Source organism: Salvelinus fontinalis, unplaced genomic scaffold (assembly GCF_029448725.1).
Source record: "Salvelinus fontinalis isolate EN_2023a unplaced genomic scaffold, ASM2944872v1 scaffold_1099, whole genome shotgun sequence".
In the NCBI taxonomy this organism is placed as follows: domain Eukaryota; kingdom Metazoa; phylum Chordata; class Actinopteri; order Salmoniformes; family Salmonidae; genus Salvelinus; species Salvelinus fontinalis.
The window spans coordinates 27,775-47,104 of NW_026601308.1; the positions used below are offsets into that span (position 1 = coordinate 27,775).

Sequence of the window (19,330 nt, forward strand, 5' to 3'; positions counted from 1 at the left end):
GCGAAAGGTTGTGGGAGGGTTGTGTGGGCGTTGTGGGAAACATTTGACCTGACTTAATATCTTGTGTATTGCATTTCCACATCTCTCTGTTGTTCTGGAAACGTCTGAAACTCTACCTCTTTAAAGAGTACCTTAAATAACCCCACAGCACAGCATCAACAGATCACACACACACACACACACACACACACACACACACACACACACACACACACACACACACACACACACACACACACACACACACACACACACACACACACACACACACACACACACACACACACACACACACACACACACACCAGCTTTCAACCTTTAGCCTGAACCTTTTAGCTATATTGAGAAGTCCTGTTTGACAGTACATGGATCTAGCGTGTTGGCTTGATATTTACTGAAACACGCTTTGACATGCCTGGTACAACTTCCGAGAAATCATTTCAATACCTTAATTCCCTCTTCTAACTTGGTTCATGTACCCAGAAGAGAGACAGGGAGGAGGAGGGAGGGCTGAAAAGCATGGTCATTTTGGCCCAATGATGTAGAAGACAGAATGATTGGGGGAAGAGCGTGAAAGAGAGAGAGACAGGAAGAGACGGTAAAAGGCTGATAATATTGGCCTGATAATGTGGAGGAGAGAGGGATAGAAAGAGATATAGAGAGAGATAGAAGGAGAGAGATGGTAAAAGGCTGGTAATATTGGCCTGATAATGTGGAGGAGAGAGGGATAGAAAGAGATATAGAGAGAGGTAGAAGGAGAGAGATGGTAAAAGGCTGATAATATTGGCCTGATAATGTGGAGGAGAGAGGGATAGAAAGAGATTTAGAGAGAGATAGAAGGAGAAAGATGGTAAAAGGCTGATAATATTCTGTCCGTCTTGTAGCTACAGAGGAGTGCTGGGAGTGTGAGCTGGATGATTGGTGGTAACAAGGTGTTGATTGGTGGGCTACGGCAAGCAAAGAGACCCAGTTTGTCTCAATCAGGCATATGGGGGTGGTGGTGATTAGAGCATAGAGGCAGGGAGAGGGTGTGTGTGCGTACTTGTGTGGTACTTTGGTCTGCCTGGCTAATTATCAGTCTTCTATTTCAGGATATGGGCATCGTTCGCATTGCCTATGTCGCTACTCTCTCCGTCTTCTTCTTTCTGTGGCTGTATGCATATCTCTAACTCACACAAACACTCACTAACACTCTCCTCCTCTCTCTCTTTCTCTCTCTCTTCAGAGTCCGTTATGGAGTGTCCCCACAATTGCCATGGCAACGGCGACTGTCTGTCTGGAACGTGTCATTGCTTCCCAGGGTTCCTTGGGCCTGATTGCTCAAGAGGTAAGACGCACACATACACACACACATCGTTTGAGAGGAGTAAACCCACTATCTCCTCCCGTAATTGGCTGTAGATTGTCCCGGCGAGTACATACAGAAGCCTTGGAGGCATTGATTCAAGGCACACAGACGCACGCACACACACCATCTCTCACGCTCTCTCTCTCTCTCTCTCTCTCTCTCTCTCTCTCTCTCTCTCTCTCTCTCTCTCTCTCTCTCTCTCTCTCTCTCTCTCTCTCTCTCTCTCTCACTCACTCACTCACTCACTCACTCACTCACTCACTCACTCACTCACTCACTCACTCACTCACTCACTCACTCACTCACTCACTCACTCACTCACTCACTCACTCACTCACTCACTCACTCACTCACTCACTCACACACATTGATTCAGTCAGTCAGTACCTCCGTGTCTCTGCCTACTACTACCTCCATCAAGGAGGCTCTCTCCATCTCCCCTTTCGTCATTACACAACACTGTGTGCTTGACTGGAGCTCAAACAAAGAGAAAGGTCATTAGAAAGTATAGTGTCCCTCCATCCATCACTATTCATCAGCTCTCTGCTTATATTCCCTCAGAATGATACTGAAGAGCTGCTGAAGTGACTTCTGTGTCGCTTTGTGTCTCGCTATATATATCTTATTAACCTGGTGACACCCTGTATATATCTCTATTAACCTGGTGACACCCTGTATATATCTCTATTAACCTGGTGACACCCTGTATATATCTCTATTAACCTGGTGATACCCTGTATATATCTCTATTAACCTGGTGACACCCTGTATATATCTCTATTAACCTGGTGACACCCTGTATATATCTCTATTAACCTGGTGATACCCTGTATATATCTCTATTAACCTGGTGACACCCTGTATATATCTCTATTAACCTGGTGATACCCTGCATATATCTCTATTAACCTGGTGATACCCTGTATATATCTCTATTAACCTGGTGACACCCTGTATATATCTCTATTAACCTGGTGATACCCTGTATATATCTTATTAACCTGGTGATACCCTGTATATATCTCTATTAACCTGGTGACACCCTGTATATATCTCTATTAACCTGGTGACACCCTGTATATATCTCTATTAACCTGGTGACACCCTGTATATATCTCTATTAACCTGGTGATACCCTGTATATATCTCTATTAACCTGGTGATACCCTGTATATATCTCTATTAACCTGGTGATACCATGTATATATCTCTATTAACCTGGTGACACCCTGTATATATCTCTATTAACCTGGTGATACCCTGTATATATCTCTATTAACCTGGTGACACCCTGCATATATCTCTATTAACCTGGTGATACCCTGTATATATCTCTATTAACCTGGTGATACCCTGTATATATCTCTATTAACCTGGTGACACCCTGTATATATCTCTATTAACCTGGTGACACCCTGTATATATCTCTATTAACCTGGTGACACCCTGTATATATCTCTATTAACCTGGTGACACCCTGTATATATCTCTATTAACCTGGTGATACCCTGTATATATCTCTATTAACCTGGTGATACCCTGTATATATCTTATTAACCTGGTGACACCCTGTATATATCTCTATTAACCTGGTGATACCCTGTATATATCTCTATTAACCTGGTGACCTCATGTATATGCAATATTTTACTCCAACAAAATTCATATACAATATTGCAAAAACGTTTAAATGGAACATATATCTCATGAGCGATGTTGCCATGCATGTGTGAGTGTGCACACGGTATTATGCGTATGCTTGTGTGTGTATTTATGCACATACACACGCTGTATACGCTAACATCCATCTGTCCCTCTGTGTCCCGTTGCAGCTTCGTGCCCCGTGCTGTGCAGTGGTAACGGCCAGTACTCCAGGGGTCGCTGCCTGTGCTTCAGTGGCTGGAAGGGGACAGAGTGTGACGTGCCCAGCAACCAGTGTATAGACATCCACTGTGGGGGACACGGCATCTGTATCATGGGCATCTGTGCCTGCAACACCAGATACAAGGGAGACAACTGTGAAGAAGGTAAGAGATCAGTCCATCCATCGATCAATCAATCATCCAACCAACCAATCAATCAACTAAGTTGTATTTGTATCAACAGTTGTCACAAAGTGCTTTACAATAATCTAGCCTATCTGCATCTAGTGTAGAGATAGGATGGAAGCCCATAGATGGACAGTAAAGTATTGTATCATACCTACAGAATATCTCAAACACATCAACAGTGATTGGGAGATGGGAGAAAGGAAGGATTTCAGAAGTATTGGCTGCTGTCACTGTGTAGCACCCACCAAGCCTAGATAGGCCAGATCAGAAGTATTGGCTGCTGTCACTCTGTAGAGCCGCGATGCATAGACAGGGCACATGATAGGCTAGATCATCTTAGCCAGATGTAGATCATAGATTCTCATTGTTTTTCCTGTTAGAGGGATCTTTTGATCTGCCCTGCCCTTTTCCCCCTCTCCTCGGTGTGTGTTTGTGTGTGTTCAAACACATCCTCTTCCCCTCTTCCTTCCTTGTCAGCCAGTCAGTGTGTGATTGCTCAGCATTCACCATCATAATCGTTACCGCCAGCCAATAGTTCAGTATTACAGAAACAATTGCTACTCTCTACTTCACAGAGAAAAGAATTACATCACTGTCCCCATTGATGCGTAGCTTGAGACACACACACACACACTGACTCGCTCTCACACATGCACCACACACACACACACACACACACACACACACACACACACACACACACACACACACACACACACACACACAAACACACACACACACACACACACACACACACACACACACACACACACACACACACACACACACACACACACACACACACACACACACACACACTGACAGAGAATGGAGAATATTAGATTAGCTAAATTATCCTGGCATGTACCTGCTACGCTAGACTACAAAACAACCCACCAGAAGGCTAGCTCTGTCTGTACATTAGATCCAATTATTGCACTTCCCTATGGGACAAAATCTCATCTTCACTGCTCAATAAAATTGATTTCTGCCAACCTCCTCCTACTGACACGCACACGCACCACAATCCGACGCTAATGCAATTAGTTTGCAGTGAATGTTATTGTGAGGTCTGTGACCCAGTCAGTAGTCATTGGACAGATTAAGACCCATCATCACTAAGACAGCAGAGGGAAGTTACTGCAGCTCAACAAGCATTAGCCCCAGGCAACTTGCTGGGCATCAACAGACAAGTCAAATTGTATTTGGCACATGCGCATTATACAACAGGTGAGGATCTGGGGACCCATGCCAAATCTTTTCAGTCTCCTGAGGGGGAAAACGTGTTGTCGTGTCCTCTTCACGACTGTCTTGGTGTGTTTGGACCATGATAGTTTGTTGGTGATGTGGACACCAAGGAACTTGAAACTCTCAACCCGCTCCACTACAGTCCCGTCGATGTTAATGGGGGCCTGTTCAGCCCTCATTTTCCTGTAGTCCACGATCAGCCCTTTGTCTTGCTCACATTGAGGGAGAGGTCGTTGTTCTGGCACCACACTGCCAGGTCTCTGACCTCCTCCCTATAGGCTGTCTCATCGTTGTCGGTGATCAGGCCTACCACTGTTGTGTCGTCAGCAAACCTAATGATGGTGTTGGAGTTGGGCTTGGCCATGCAGTCATGGGTGAACAGGGACTACAGGAGGGAACTAAGCACGCACCCTTGAGGGGCCTTAGTGTTGAGGATCAACGTGGCAGATGTGTTGTTGTTTACCCTTACCACCTGGGGACGGCCCGTCAGGAGTCCAGGATCCATTTGCAGAGTGAGGTGTTTAGTCCCAGGGTCCTTAGTTTAGTGATGAGCTTTGTGGGCATTATGGTGTTGAACGCTGAGCTGTAGACACTCACAAACACAGAGATAGTATACACACACACCGACACACACACAAACACAATTCCACAGTTCCACAGTGAGTGTTTGTGTACTGTATGTTTACATTTGCTCTGTGCAACAATCCAAAGTGACAGCAGTTGGTTGGGAATTGATTGCGACAAATCAACCTCTCTCTCCTTCCCCTCCTCCCTCCAGTGGACTGCCTGGACCCTGGCTGTTCAGTCCATGGTGTGTGTATCCACGGGGAGTGCCACTGTAGCCCGGGCTGGGGGGGCACCAACTGTGAGACCCTCAAGACCATGTGCCCCGACCAGTGCTCCGGCCACGGCACCTACCAGAGCGAAAGCGGCACCTGCACCTGCGACACCAACTGGACCGGCCCCGACTGCTCCGTCGGTACGTTGTTGGTGTGAGCACGTTGTTTGAACGTTGGTAAAGGTTGTTAGTTGTTAGCATGCAAGCCTTCACGCAGAAGTACTACATTTTTGGTATGTTGTTAGCACATTAGCATGCTAGCCTCAAATTAACTCAGCTGTATTACATTTGGTATGTTGTAAGCACATTAGCATGCTAGCCTTATTAACTCAACAGTACTACATTTGGTACGTTGTTAGCACATTAGCATGTTAGCCTCTCATTAACTCAGCAGTACTACATTTGGTACCTTTTTAGCACATTAGCATGCGAGCCTCTCGTTAACTCAGGGGTACGACATTTGTTAGCTACTACTCATTCACTACGTGGAGATAGCTGGATATCTAGTAAATATGTCATTCACATTCACAGAGCTTCTCTCACACAGTTGTGCCATGGCCTTCCCAGCTATATCCTTTCACCGTATCACTCTCTCTCTTTCATTCTGTATCTCTCTCTTTTCACTGCTGCTTTGTTGACTAATGCTGTTATGAAGGCCACAGTGTGATTTTTATATTAACTGGACTTAGAGAAGAGAGAGCACATCGATCTGATCCATTTTTCATTTGAGAGAAGGCTGTGTTTATCTGGCTCTAACACACTGGCTCAGCCAGCAAAGAGAAGGAAGGATGGAGGGAGAGCAAAGGCTGTGGGTTTGTTAATTACACTGAGTTTCAATTAAATAAGGCAGTACTGATAATTACTAGAAAACAGAGAGGGAGGGATGGAGAGAAAGAGAGAGACTGAACGAAAGAGACCCAGGGGTTTGACATTTCTAACACTTAAAAAAAAAATGATTATCAGGAGGAAGTGGAAATTTTTGTTCCTTTTTAGACCTATACATGCGTTGTGTAAGACCGTATGATCTGTGAACCGTACATGATACAGACAACATCTTGGTGTCATTATACTCCTTATAGCGGAGATTCTGATATGGTAAATATAAAAAATATAAATATTTATATCTCAAAAGTACCCTTTTTTATCTTGTTCATTTCAAGATGTATTGTTTGGAACAATATACTCTACAAGTATATACATTTTTCAGAGTGGGCAGAGTGATTTTCCCCCAAAAAATATAAGATAGCAATGTTAAAAGCATGTCAAACATCCTTCCTCCCAATGAAATTTCTGCGTGAGAATTGTCCGAAAAAAACGGAGATAACCTAAATATTTTTGGGTCTGTCCGGGCGTGGAATCGCCCTGGGGAGAGAAAGTGAGATAATGACTTAGACAGATGGAATAAAGTAAAGACAGAGGAATAGAAGAGAGGAGAAGCATGGGTGTTAAACAGAAACATATTTCCTCTTCTGTCTTTATTATTGTCTTGTCTGAGACAGTTTGGTCTGGACCGCCTGGGACCACGGTGACCTTCAGACAGATGTGACCAGAGCCTCAGTCTGGTCACCCCTCCAGGCCGCTCTCTCCCTCCCTCCCTCCTCCCTGCTTCACACAGCGCCCGCCACGTCTCATACACACACACACACACACACCGCCCCGGCGACACGGCGATGACAGTGACGAACAGCGCCACTTCCTGACACACAACACACTCCCTCTCACACACGCTCACACACAGCGGTAATGGCAGCTCGCCACAGGCAGCGGCGGCCCACACTGAGCGAAGCCCCTCCAGGGGGCTGATGGAACTTTAGAGACGGAGAAAGACTGAGCGGTCGGGGGTCTTGTGTTCTTACCTGGAATGACTCAGAGATTAACAGCTCGATCTTCCAGCCACTGACTGATAGCTAGTCTAAGAGAACTCCGCTCAATCAATGTCTTCTATCTAGCCACTGACTTCAACCGGAATTGCTTCTCTTAGCCACTGTCTGATATCAATGGTCCTACGGTTGATTATTTGTCCCTGCCTGCAAAGAGTCCAAGAAGTGGCAACATTTTAGTTGCTGTTACTCCTACACCCATGCTATAGCACTGTAGGTAGTCAACATTGTATGAGGATTTTCTTCCAGTATTACTACAGTAATCAAATCAAATGTATTTATATAGCCCTTCTTACATCAGCTGATATCTCAAAGTGCTGTACAGAAACCCAGCCTAAAACTCCAAACAGCAAGCAATGCAGGTGTAGATGCACGGTGGCTAGGAAAAACTCCCTTGAAAGGCCAGAACCTAGGAAGAAACCTAGAGAGGAACCAGGCAATGAAGGGTGGCCAGTCCTCTTCTGGCTGTGCCGGGTGGAGATTATAACAGAACAGTGATCTGTCCTGTTCTGAACTCGCTGACACAGGTCTCATCCCTTGTACTGGGTTGTGTGTTTCTACAGGACAGTATTTCAGTAAGAGGTAGTATGCAGTAGTTATCCAGGGTGGGTCTGTCTGAGTATAGTCTTCACCCTGCCAGGCATCTGCTGCCTGCAACCCTGACTGTCTGTCTGCACGTACAGACCTGCCAAGACAGACACAAGACTACAAAATGAGACTGTGGTTCAGTTGGGAGGGCATGGCGCTTGCAACGCCAGGCTTGTGGGTTCGATTCCCCCGGGGGACCAGTACGAAAATGGGTGCACTCACTTCTGTGAGTCGTCCTGTATAAGAGTGTCTGCTAAATGACAAAAAATGTCATGTTGAGTGTCTGTCTTATATTTTGTGCAAACAACAATTCGTTCAAACACCGCTCCCCTCAGTTTATATTTAAAAGTCGTGTCAACAAAGGCGTTCCTGTCTTCTTCATGTAACTGCAACAAAAAGGCTCAGAATGGAAAACAAGTGTCACTTTCACTCAGAGCTAAAAGTGATTGGTGTAACTTTAACGCACACTCCTGGTTCAAATGGTCTAAACTCTGAAGAACAGAAAAGAGACAAAAACAGCTGATAGCATTCCATCAGTCGGTAGTCTGTACCAAACAAGCCCAGATTGTTTGCAGGCGTCCATCTATGGGCCCCACTGCAGCAGGCTTGATTTATCTGTGGTTGATTGGTTTGGTCGTTCTGGTTCAGGCACAGTGGGAATCCTTGTGTCTGGCTGGATGGCTGGCTAACAGTGTCTACCCATCCACGACCCTTATCCTATTCTTACCCTGTCTGAGGTAAAGTTCAATATGTCTACTCTCATAGCCTGGACTGTCCATACTCAATGATCACACTTCTGCCCACACTGCCCCCTCCCCCCCCAGCCCCCCTCGCACGCATGCACACACACACCCCATATCACCAACACCAACACCAACACCTCAGACCCACCACAGGACCACGCACCCCCACCACCGTGCCCCACCCAGGAACCTTCAAAACCTCCCAGACTCTTCATGCTACGCCGTGTCAGCCACGGGGGACAGACGTGTCAGGGTAGCAAGGTGTTGTTTGAGAAATACCAGGCTGACAACCATATCCACCCGACCCCGACCCCACCCGCTGCCAGACCAAAACACAATAGTGGAAGCATTGTGCCAACGGAGACCCTGCCTGGCTACAGTTGAAACAGAGATAGATGAAACCTTATGTCTGTTTTGTTTGTTAGGAATTAATGTGTTTCAACAACCACTTCTAGGTCTCAAAGCGGGTGACGTCACTTTGCACAGTGGACGCTACTAGCACACCCAGATAACTAGCTAGCGAATCCACAGCATTACACACTGACACTAACATTTCCTTCTTTGTGTGTGTGTGTGTGTGTGTGTGTGTGTGTGTGTTTGTTTGTGTGTGTGTGTGTTGTGTGTGTGTGTGTGTGTGTGTGTGTGTGTGTGTGTGTGTGTGTGTGTGTGTGTGTGTGTGTGTGTGTGTGTGTGTGTGTGTGTGTGTGTGTGTGTGTGTGTGTGTGTGTACAGAGGTGTGTGTGGTGGACTGCGGCTCCCACGGCGTGTGTTTCGGGGGCAGCTGTCGTTGTGAGGAGGGCTGGACGGGTACGGTCTGTGACCAGAAGTCCTGCCACCCTATGTGCACTAAGAACGGAGTCTGCAAGGAGGGCAAGTGTGAGTGCAACCAGGGCTGGACCGGAGAGCACTGCAACATCGGTAGGTCTACTGAAGGATACGCACGCCAACAGTGGCCATACACATACACGTGAATACATCATATGGGTCGACAATTTAAGACATCGTTACAAAGAAACACACACGTTTTCTCTCACACACACACCAATCACACACACTCCTCTACCTCTGAAGCTGTCTGTCCATCCATGATTCCCCCAGCTCTCACACCACGGAGGACTCCAACCTGCGTGTCTATATGGCTTTGAACAGCCAGCTGAAGTAGCATCTGATCCCAGTCTCTTCTTTCCTCTCTAACCTCTCCATCCATTTCTTTACAAGGGCCTGGCTAACTCCCTCCCACTCTGCAGCCTGCTCTTTGTAGTCACTCACGTGACCTGTGTTAAGAAGGCCTGCAGAGTCCCCATGGGCCGCTGCTGACCTTTAACCTCTATCAAAACACTGACATGTACTGTAGTTAAGGCAGTGTGGATAAGATAGACTGTGTGTGTCCTGTTCCAAGCTCTCCGTCTTAACAAGAGGGTACAGAGCAGGGTTGTAAATGCCTGGCACGTTGCTGTTTAGCTTTTAAGCCGGGTGTGAAACAAGCACTGAAACAGGCCAAAGCCTCCTCTATACAATGCAGAGATACGAGCCCGAAAGAGAACTGAGAAATCATGTTTGGTTAACCTCTCTAGGGTATGTGGGACGGTAGCGTCCCACCTCTTCAACAGCCAGTGAAACTGCAGGGCACCAAATTCATAACAACAGAAATCCCATAATCCCATAATTCCTCAAACATACATGTATTTTACACCATTTTAAAGATGCACTTGTTGTAAATCCAGCCACATTGTCCGATTTCAAAAAGGCTTTACGACGAAAGCAAAACAAACGATTATGTTAGGTGAGTGCCTATTCACAAAGTAACACAGCCATTTTTCCAGCAAAAGAGAGGAGTCACAAAAAGCAGAATGTAGATAAAATGAATCACTACCCTTTGATGATCTTCATCAGATGACAGTCATAGGACTTCATGTTACACAATGCATGTATGTTTTGTTCGGTATAGTTCATATTTATATACAAAAATCTGAGTTTACATTGGCGCGTTACGTTCAGTAGTTCCAAAACATCCCGTGATTTTGCAGAGAGCCACATCAATTTACAGAAATACTAATTATAAATGTTGATAAATACAAGTGTTATGCATGTCATTTTAGATGCACTTCTCCTTAATGCAACCGCTGTGTCAGATTTTTAAAAAAGCTTTACGGAAAAAGCAAACCATGCAATAATCTGAGGTCGGCGCTCAGAGCCCAATCAAGACAAAAATATATCCGCCATATTGTGCAGTCAACAGAAGTCAGAAATAACATTATAAACATTCACTTACCTTTGATGATCTTCATCAGAATGCACTCCCAGGAATCCCAGTTCCACAATAAATGTTTGTTTTGTTCGATAATGTCCATAATTTATGTCCAAATTCCACCTTGTTGTTCTAGCGTTCAGTACACTTTGCAAACTCATGACGTGCGGGCAAGTCCAGCGGACGAAAAGTTAAAAAAGTTATATTACAGTCCGTAAAAACATGACAAACGAAGTATTGAATCAATCTTTAGGATGTTTTTAACATAATTCTTCAATAATGTTCGAACCGGAGAATTCCTTTGTCTTCAGAAGTGCGATGGAAAAGAGATCACTCTCACATGAACGCGCATTGTCAGCGCATTTACAGCTCATGATAGACCTTACTCAATCCCCTCGCATTCGGCCCCACTTCACAGTAGAAGCATCAGACAAGGTTCTAAAGACTGTTGACATCTAGTGGAAGCCTTAGGACGTGCAACATTACCAATATCCCACTGTATCTTCAATAGGAGCTGAGTTGAAAATCGACCAACCTCAGATTTCCCACTTCCTGGTTGGATTTTTTCTCAGGTTTTTGCCTGCCATATGAGTTATGTTATACTCACAGACATCATTCAAACAGTTTTAGAAACTTTAGAGTGTTTTCTATCCAAATCTACTAATACTATGCATATTCAATGGCTAAGTAGCAGGCCGTTTACTCTGGGCATGCTTTTCATCCGGACGTGAAAATACTGCCCCCTACCCCAAAGAAGTTAATTGTTTCCCTCTCAACCCCTACATCACTAAACGGCCTTAATTGTTATCAAGCAAGTCTTATTTTGTCGGCTGATTCGCTGATATTAAGTCGATTGCGGAGCAGAATGCATGTTCTCTCCTCACACACACGCACACAGAACTCATGTTCTGTTCTGCCTCGATCTCTGGCCGTCTTTATTAGGATCTGGTCTATTATTCAAACAAATAATCAGATGAATTAGCCCGAGTTAGAGTTTAACATGGTGTCCCCCACTCATTTAGCAGCCGAGTTAGTGTTTAACATGGTGTCCCCCACTCATTTAGCGGCCGAGTTAGAGTTTAACATGGTGTCCCCCACTCATTTAGCGGTCGAGTTAGAGTTTAACATGGTGTCCCCCACTCATTTAGCGGTCGAGTTAGAGTTTAACATGGTGTCCCCCACTCATTTAGCGGTCGAGTTAGAGTTTAACATGGTGTCCCCTACTCATTTAGCGGTCGAGTTAGAGTTTAACATGGTGTCCCCCACTCATTTAGCGGTCGAGTTAGAGTTTAGCATGGTGTCCCCCACTCATTTAGCGGTCGAGTTAGAGTTTAGCATGGTGTCCCCCACTCATTTAGCGGTCGAGTTAGAGTTTAACATGGTGTCCCCCACTCATTTAGCGGTCGAGTTAGAGTTTAGCATGGTGTCCCCCACTCATTTAGCGGTCGAGTTAGAGTTTAGCATGGTGTCCCCCACTCATTTAGCGATCGAGTTAGAGTTTAGCATGGTGTCCCCCACTCATTTAGCGGTCGAGTTAGAGTTTAACATGGTGTCCCCCACTCATTTAGCGGTCGAGTTAGAGTTTAGCATGGTGTCCCCCACTCATTTAGCGGTCGAGTTAGAGTTTAACATGGTGTCCCCCACTCATTTAGCGGTCGAGTTAGAGTTTAACATGGTGTCCCCCACTCATTTAGCGGTCGAGTTAGAGTTTAGCATGGTGTCCCCCACTCATTTAGCGGTCGAGTTAGAGTTTAACATGGTGTCCCCCACTCATTTAGCGGTCGAGTTTAACATGGTGTCCCCCACTCATTTAGCGGTCGAGTTAGAGTTTAGCATGGTGTCCCCCACTCATTTAGCGGTCGAGTTAGAGTTTAACATGGTGTCCCCCACTCATTTAGCGGTCGGCTTAGCGTTAAGGTGCCCGCATACTAGGTTGGGTTTGCTCCTAGCAGAACTCAGCAATATTAATGTTTGTCCCTCTTGAGACGCCGTAGCAACAACATACCCAGTAAGACTTCCTCAAAATACTCCTAATTAATGTAAGATGAATCAAGACATGTGTAATACATTATGACGGTTTTGCAGAGGAGGTACAAAAGTCACACAATTTGACATCTAAGACGTTTGGTGCATTATTTCTCAAGTGAACAAATTTGCATTAAAACTTTGACAACAAACATTTAATTGAAGAATCCCACCCGTACTTCCCACTCCTACTAGGAGTAGTACTGTTGACCAATCACCGACGAAGAGGCGTAGACTTCGGCTACCGAACTTCGACTTGCCTCTCAAGCAAAAATGTTGTGTGCGCAGACAGCCGGGGGGAAAAAACCCTGCCGAACACCAAAACGAACAAAAAGTCATCATTTTGTCATAATATATGCGCAAACTGTTTTGACTGGGAAGCATGCGACAGGCTTTATGCATGATGTCCCCCAGCTGTGTGTTTTCAGGTTTCATGACACTCTCTGCACACACACATAAAACCGCGAGCACACACACTGACTCACTCTACTCATCATCGTGGAGTTCATTTCTTCTTTGTCAATAATGTGTGTCTGATTATCTCTGGCTGGCCCTATGGAGGGAGCACCGGCCGCTGCCTAATTCCCCTGAAAATAACACCTTTTGGCTCATTATTAGTCTTCAGACACTTTTTCTTAGCCTTCAAACACCAAAATACAAAGGCAGGATGCTCCTTGAAGTCATTCACAAGGAGTCCTAGTCTGAAACTGAAACCCTGCAGGGGTTGACTGGGACGTGAGTCAGTTAGGAAGAGTTTGGGGCTCTGTCCGAAATGGCACACTATTCTCTATACAGTGCACTACTTTTGACCAAAAGTAGTGCACTGTATAGGGAATAGTGTGCCATTTCAGATGCACCCATGGTATCACGGTAGCACGTAACGAACGGTACACTTAAAAGTTCCACCTCTCTGTCCTTGAGATGTTCTCTCCTGTTTCAGAGTAGCGTGTCAGAGGTGGTGAGGGCCACCATGCATCATTTGTGTCTGCTGAAGATAACGTTTTTTGTTGTTGTTGGGATTAGAAATTAGCAGTCAACCAGATAGAACAGCAGAACATTAGTGTGGGACAGATCCCACTGCTGCCACCAAGTGTCAATCACCCAGCTAAGACTTCTGTGTGTTTGTTCGACCCCGCTCTGACCCCGGACAGTATCACCGCATTGCCTTGTACACATTCACAGTACAACCCACCCCCCACATACCATGTGTTCTTATCCAATCGCTTCTACAAACACTCAAACAAAGAGTGTATAGTGTAATTCTCTCAATGGAAGAATGGATCTGAGTCAACACTGGTTTGTATTACTATACCCTCACGCTGTCTCGACAGAACACCAGTTAGACAGTGTATTATATGCAGTGGAACTGCAGTATAACATCAAGACTTATTGAGAGTTAGGAGGCAGTGACGTTTACCTACTCCTTCCTTCATGACTTTTCTACTACAGACATCCCCTCCCTTCCCCCATAGCAAATGTTGAATGAGAGAGGAGAAGAGCACAGTAGTTATTAATTCGTCTTCTGAATAATCGTGAATCGTGAATAACGATGAGTGAGAAAGTTCCAGAGGGTCAAAGTTCATACCCCCAAGACATGCTAACCGCCCTCGGTATTGGTAACGGTGAGAGGTTAGCATGTCTCGAGGGTATGATCTTTTGACCTTCTGGAACTTTCTCACTCATCGTTATTGACGATCGCATGCCTCATGATATATTCCACATTGATGTAGAAGTGTTTAGAAACAGGTTGTATTCTTATTTACAATCAAAGTGACTCCAAAATGACACAATATGTTATTTACCATTCATTTCTATTGGGCACAAAATAATCGGAAACACAACCAAAGCGAACTGCAAATGCATCCAACAAGTTTGTAGAGTCACAAGACTGATGTGATCATTGCGTGCTAGGGGTGTCAATATTTTTTACCTCTACCTTTTTGAGAGAAAAAATATTACTTGTTCAACTAAATATTTTTCTCTGAGCAATTGTATTAGTATAAAACGATCTTCCAGTTTTTTTTAGAACACAATATAGCTCACTATTTGACAGATTTATTTTATACAGTCATTATTAGCCATATTTATCGAGGGTGTCAATAATTTCAGACCCCACTCTATCTCTTTCTCTCTCTGTCGTTGTCTGACACAAGGTGACTTGGTGCATCTCCATTTTGAGTGGCTTTAAGGAAGTAGTCCACTGCTCAATACTACTCTGCTTATTGCTTTTCCATACAAAACACAGTGATGATAGGTTGAGTAAATTGTCACTGTGTTGTGTGTGTGATTGAGATGGTAAAATAGTGTCCTTGATTTTACTCGAATGTTCCCGCTTGCAAAATGGAGCAATTTAATAGACGTCTCTGAGACGTGGAAGTATCCTTGTTTAAAAGAAAACAACTTAAATTGGCTGAAATCATTTGTGTTACCTTGGAAGTAAATGATGTCAAGTTTATGTAAGCGTTTGCTAAGGATTTTGCAGCAACAAACCGATAACAATGTCTTCCCTTGACGATTTGAGTTACAGTAAACAGACTGAATCATCTATGTGTTTGTGTAGCAATCACGTCCAATAACCAAGATCTCATATGATCTTTTTTTTTTTATCAGCGTTCCAAAATACTCTTCTGCGGAGGATAGAAACGTACATTTGTATGGACTTGCACAATGCTCCTCGTTCCTTCTGCACACATAAGGTTTTGTTAAGAGAGCCACAGGTTCTTCTTCTTCTGCTTCTTTTTATTATGGCTTCTGAATACCTCATAAGTAGGGTTGTTTCCTTTAGTCACACTGAAGACATGTCCCAAATCGCTCCTATAGGTCATGGTCAAAAGTAGTGCACTGTGTAGGGAATAGGGTGCATTAGGGACGGAGACTGGTTTTAATGTAATGTATGGAATATTGTTAAAATATTGTTGCGTGTGCATGTGTGTATGCGTGGGTGTGTGTGTGTGTTCTATTAGTAGAGAACCAGGAAACTGCAGACTTACTGGCCCAAGGTTTCTCCAGCAGTCCAGCTCCAGAACCCCATCCCAGGCTCCCTGTTCTCCCCCTCTGCCCTTCCTCTCCTGGGGCTGGACTGGTGGTCAGTCATCCCTCCCTCACATCTCTCCATCGCCCAGAATAGCACTGCAGAGCCAGCAATATCTCACCCAGCACCACCACATGTGCCTTCACACAGACACACATACTGTACACACATTCATGCACACACACGCACACTCGCTCTCCTTCAAACACACAAACTCTCCCTCCCTCACACACACACGCACACGCACACACACACACACACACACACGCACACACACTCCACCCAGCTGCAATCTGTCTGTGTGTCTGGTTCTGTTTCTCCCCAGATGTCTGTTTGCCTCCAGGTCAGAGTAACGCCTGATGGTTCTCCATTATCATCAGGCTGATGCTCGCTAGACAACACACACACACACACACACACACACACACACAAATACACTCCTCTCTCGCTCGCAACAAAAACAAACCATCTAGTAGTGATATTTTCACTGAAATGAGAGACCAAAATGATTGGTCTCGGTGTCCCTCTCAAGCTTCAGTTTCAGCTACTAGCTACTGTAGCATTCTTTGTAGTGATTTGTCTTCTAAAACTCGACTGTCTGGCCGGAAGAAAAAAACGGTCCATGGTTAGCGTTTCATAAAACACACAAAAACACAGCTATTTGTAAACTCAATTGTGTAGTTAAAACAGTCCAACTATATTCACAAAAGGCCAAATTATTTCCTTAACTGTGTTCAATAGTTAATTAATCCTGCTACACTCGAGGCTCTACTTGGGAACTAGGAAGCCCATAATCCCCCTCTCAGTACTGCTGAATGGCTGTTCTGTGTTACCACTGATCTGGCTTCTCTCTTAACGGGCTGGTAGCTCCGTCAGTGTAGCCACATGTCACACACTACCGTTATTATACATACATCACTGTGTGTGTGTGTGTGTGTGTGTGTGTGCGTGCGTGTGTGTGCGTCTACTATAGACTAGGGAATGAGTGAGGCTCAATGGGTTCTGGAGCACTTTGGGCTATAGCATGATTCAAGTCTAAGAGGAGCCGTCCCTGTTTTTACGGTAGGCTCTCCTGGAGCTGATGGGGTTGTTAAAGGCCCCCAGTGCAGTAAACGTTAATTAAGATCATGGAAATCAATGGATACATGCCGGTAGCCTCTACCCCCCCCCCCCCCTCTCTCACTCTCCCCATCCCTCTCCCCCCTCTCTCTTCCCCTCTCTCTCATTCTACCCCTCTGCTCTCTCTCTCTCCATCCCACCTCATCTCTGTACCCTCCATCTCATCCCCCTCTCCTCCCTCCATCTCTCCATCTTTACCTCTGGGTGGGGATTGAATGGGTCTGGACGTTGTGATATATAATTGTTTCCAGATTAATGTCACTTTAATCAGCAGCAGCTGAGAATTGGCCCGACAAATAATGAAGCATTGATGTCTATAAGGGGCTGATTTAATTATGCAGCTTGACCCATAGACCCGCACACAATCACACACACAGACACACACACACAGACACACACACACACACACAGACACACACACACACACACACAGACACACACACACACAGACACACACACACACAGACACACACACACACACACACACACACACACACACACACACACACACACACACACACACACACACACACACACACACACACACACACACACACACACACACACAGATACATACATACTGTACATACACAAACAGATGGTCACAGAAACACACACACAGTCCTCCCTGTCCCCATGTGGGTGGAATATGATGGAAGTAAATGAGAAATCTTTAGTGCAATTAGCTGGTAAATTGCTGCCCCTTTGCTCAGGGTTCAGGGATGATTGCTGCTGTTTTCTTAACCCTGACGTTTCATTAGGAACCCTGACGCTCCATTAGTTCTGTTAAGGGATCCTGTTCCACTCTGGGAAAAGGAGGACGGCCAATCTAGCTGCCACCTGAGCCAGTGTGTGTATGTGTGAGCTGGTGTGAAGTTACAGCAAGCGACATCTGAGATTGTGTAAGAAATTTAGGGACTGGGTGTTGGCGATATAAGACAACAGATTGACACACACACACATGTGTATGTATATGAAAAACATTTATACATACAACATTCATACGTTGATACGTCACAACAACCTAAGTGTCTGATAAAGCATGTCATCCTCTGTCTGTTTAATCTCCCGCTCTCCCGCTCCCCCACCCCCCATCACAACACCTAGAGGAATCCTAGAGGTTTACATGTGAGGATGGTCACGGCCACACACACTCTGTGTCACATGGGATATCCATCACATTCAAACACACGTGTTGTGTGTGTGCGAGTGTGTGTGCGTGCGAGTGTGTCAGGGTGCCTGTGCTCGTAAGTACACTACTAACACTCTGGTAAATAGTCTGCCATGTTTTTTTCTCCTCTCCTTAACCGCTCGCTCTCCTCTATTTCTCTCTCTCCTTTTTTTCTTTTTTCAAGCTCACAATCCGGATATTAGAGTCAAAGGTACTGTGGTCCCTCTTTCTTCTGCCCCTCACCCCACCCCCCCACCCCCCCACCCATCGTGCTGTGTGGTACATGTGACCGGCCATAGCTTCTCAGTAACCCTCTACTCTCTCTCCATCTTTTCATCTCTGATTCATTGATTCAGTGATTCAGTCTTCTATTGTTGTCACTGTGACTATTTGTTTCTCATGTTTTCATGTCTTGGTACTGTGGGGGAAATCCAATATCATTTCCTCTCTTGGAGCATGGGAGGATGTTCAGTAACTACCAGGCATGGTAGAACTGAACTGGGGCGGGTTTTAACCCACATAACCCACCAACCACTGCTCTCGAACGCCCCCGCGTTGGGCACCGGGCGAGGCCACAAACGTTCCAGCGGCCCGATAGAATAACATTGAAATAACGTCATCTAAGCTCCAGTAGCTGACTAGGCATTTTTTTCTTAAAACGGGGGTGTGATCCCTGATGCTTTGCCTCAATGCTTTTTGTATACGTGTCAGTCTTTTCTTTTGTTTGTTTTTTTTGCTTTCCCCGAATTGACAATGAAGAATGGCACCTTAAAACGATTATACGTTTATTTGTTTAATAAATTGGTGGTGTTAAACTAGCACCATCAATGCCTTTTGTAGAGAACTAAGAATTGGAGACCTTTAAGATGAAGTGGAGATATGGACTACTTCTTTAACCCTCGACCCTCGACCTTCCAACAGAGCTATCTCCACCGCACACAGAGTGATTTCTCTGTATCCCCCTGTCTTCCAACAGTATGTCCACGGGAATCCTGCCTCCTCTCTTCCTCTCTCTCTCTCTCCTTTTATGTGTTTGTCAG

General features: G+C 45.1%; 1 protein-coding gene across 2 annotated transcripts in view; it reads left to right on the forward strand.

Moving 5' to 3' along the window:
• The window catches only part of LOC129848681 (teneurin-3-like), a 47,092-nt gene that overhangs the window by 16,789 nt on the left and 10,973 nt on the right, over positions 1–19,330 (forward strand). The window contains exons 4-8 of one of the 2 annotated variants that reach the window (XM_055915773.1): positions 1,226–1,327; positions 3,181–3,375; positions 5,426–5,626; positions 9,429–9,614; positions 18,475–18,501. In XM_055915773.1, coding sequence (XP_055771748.1) covers positions 1,226–1,327; positions 3,181–3,375; positions 5,426–5,626; positions 9,429–9,614; positions 18,475–18,501 — 711 coding nt within the window. The remainder of the gene's footprint in view (positions 1–1,225; positions 1,328–3,180; positions 3,376–5,425; positions 5,627–9,428; positions 9,615–18,474; positions 18,502–19,330) is intronic. The other variant, XM_055915774.1, reaches the window with a different exon arrangement.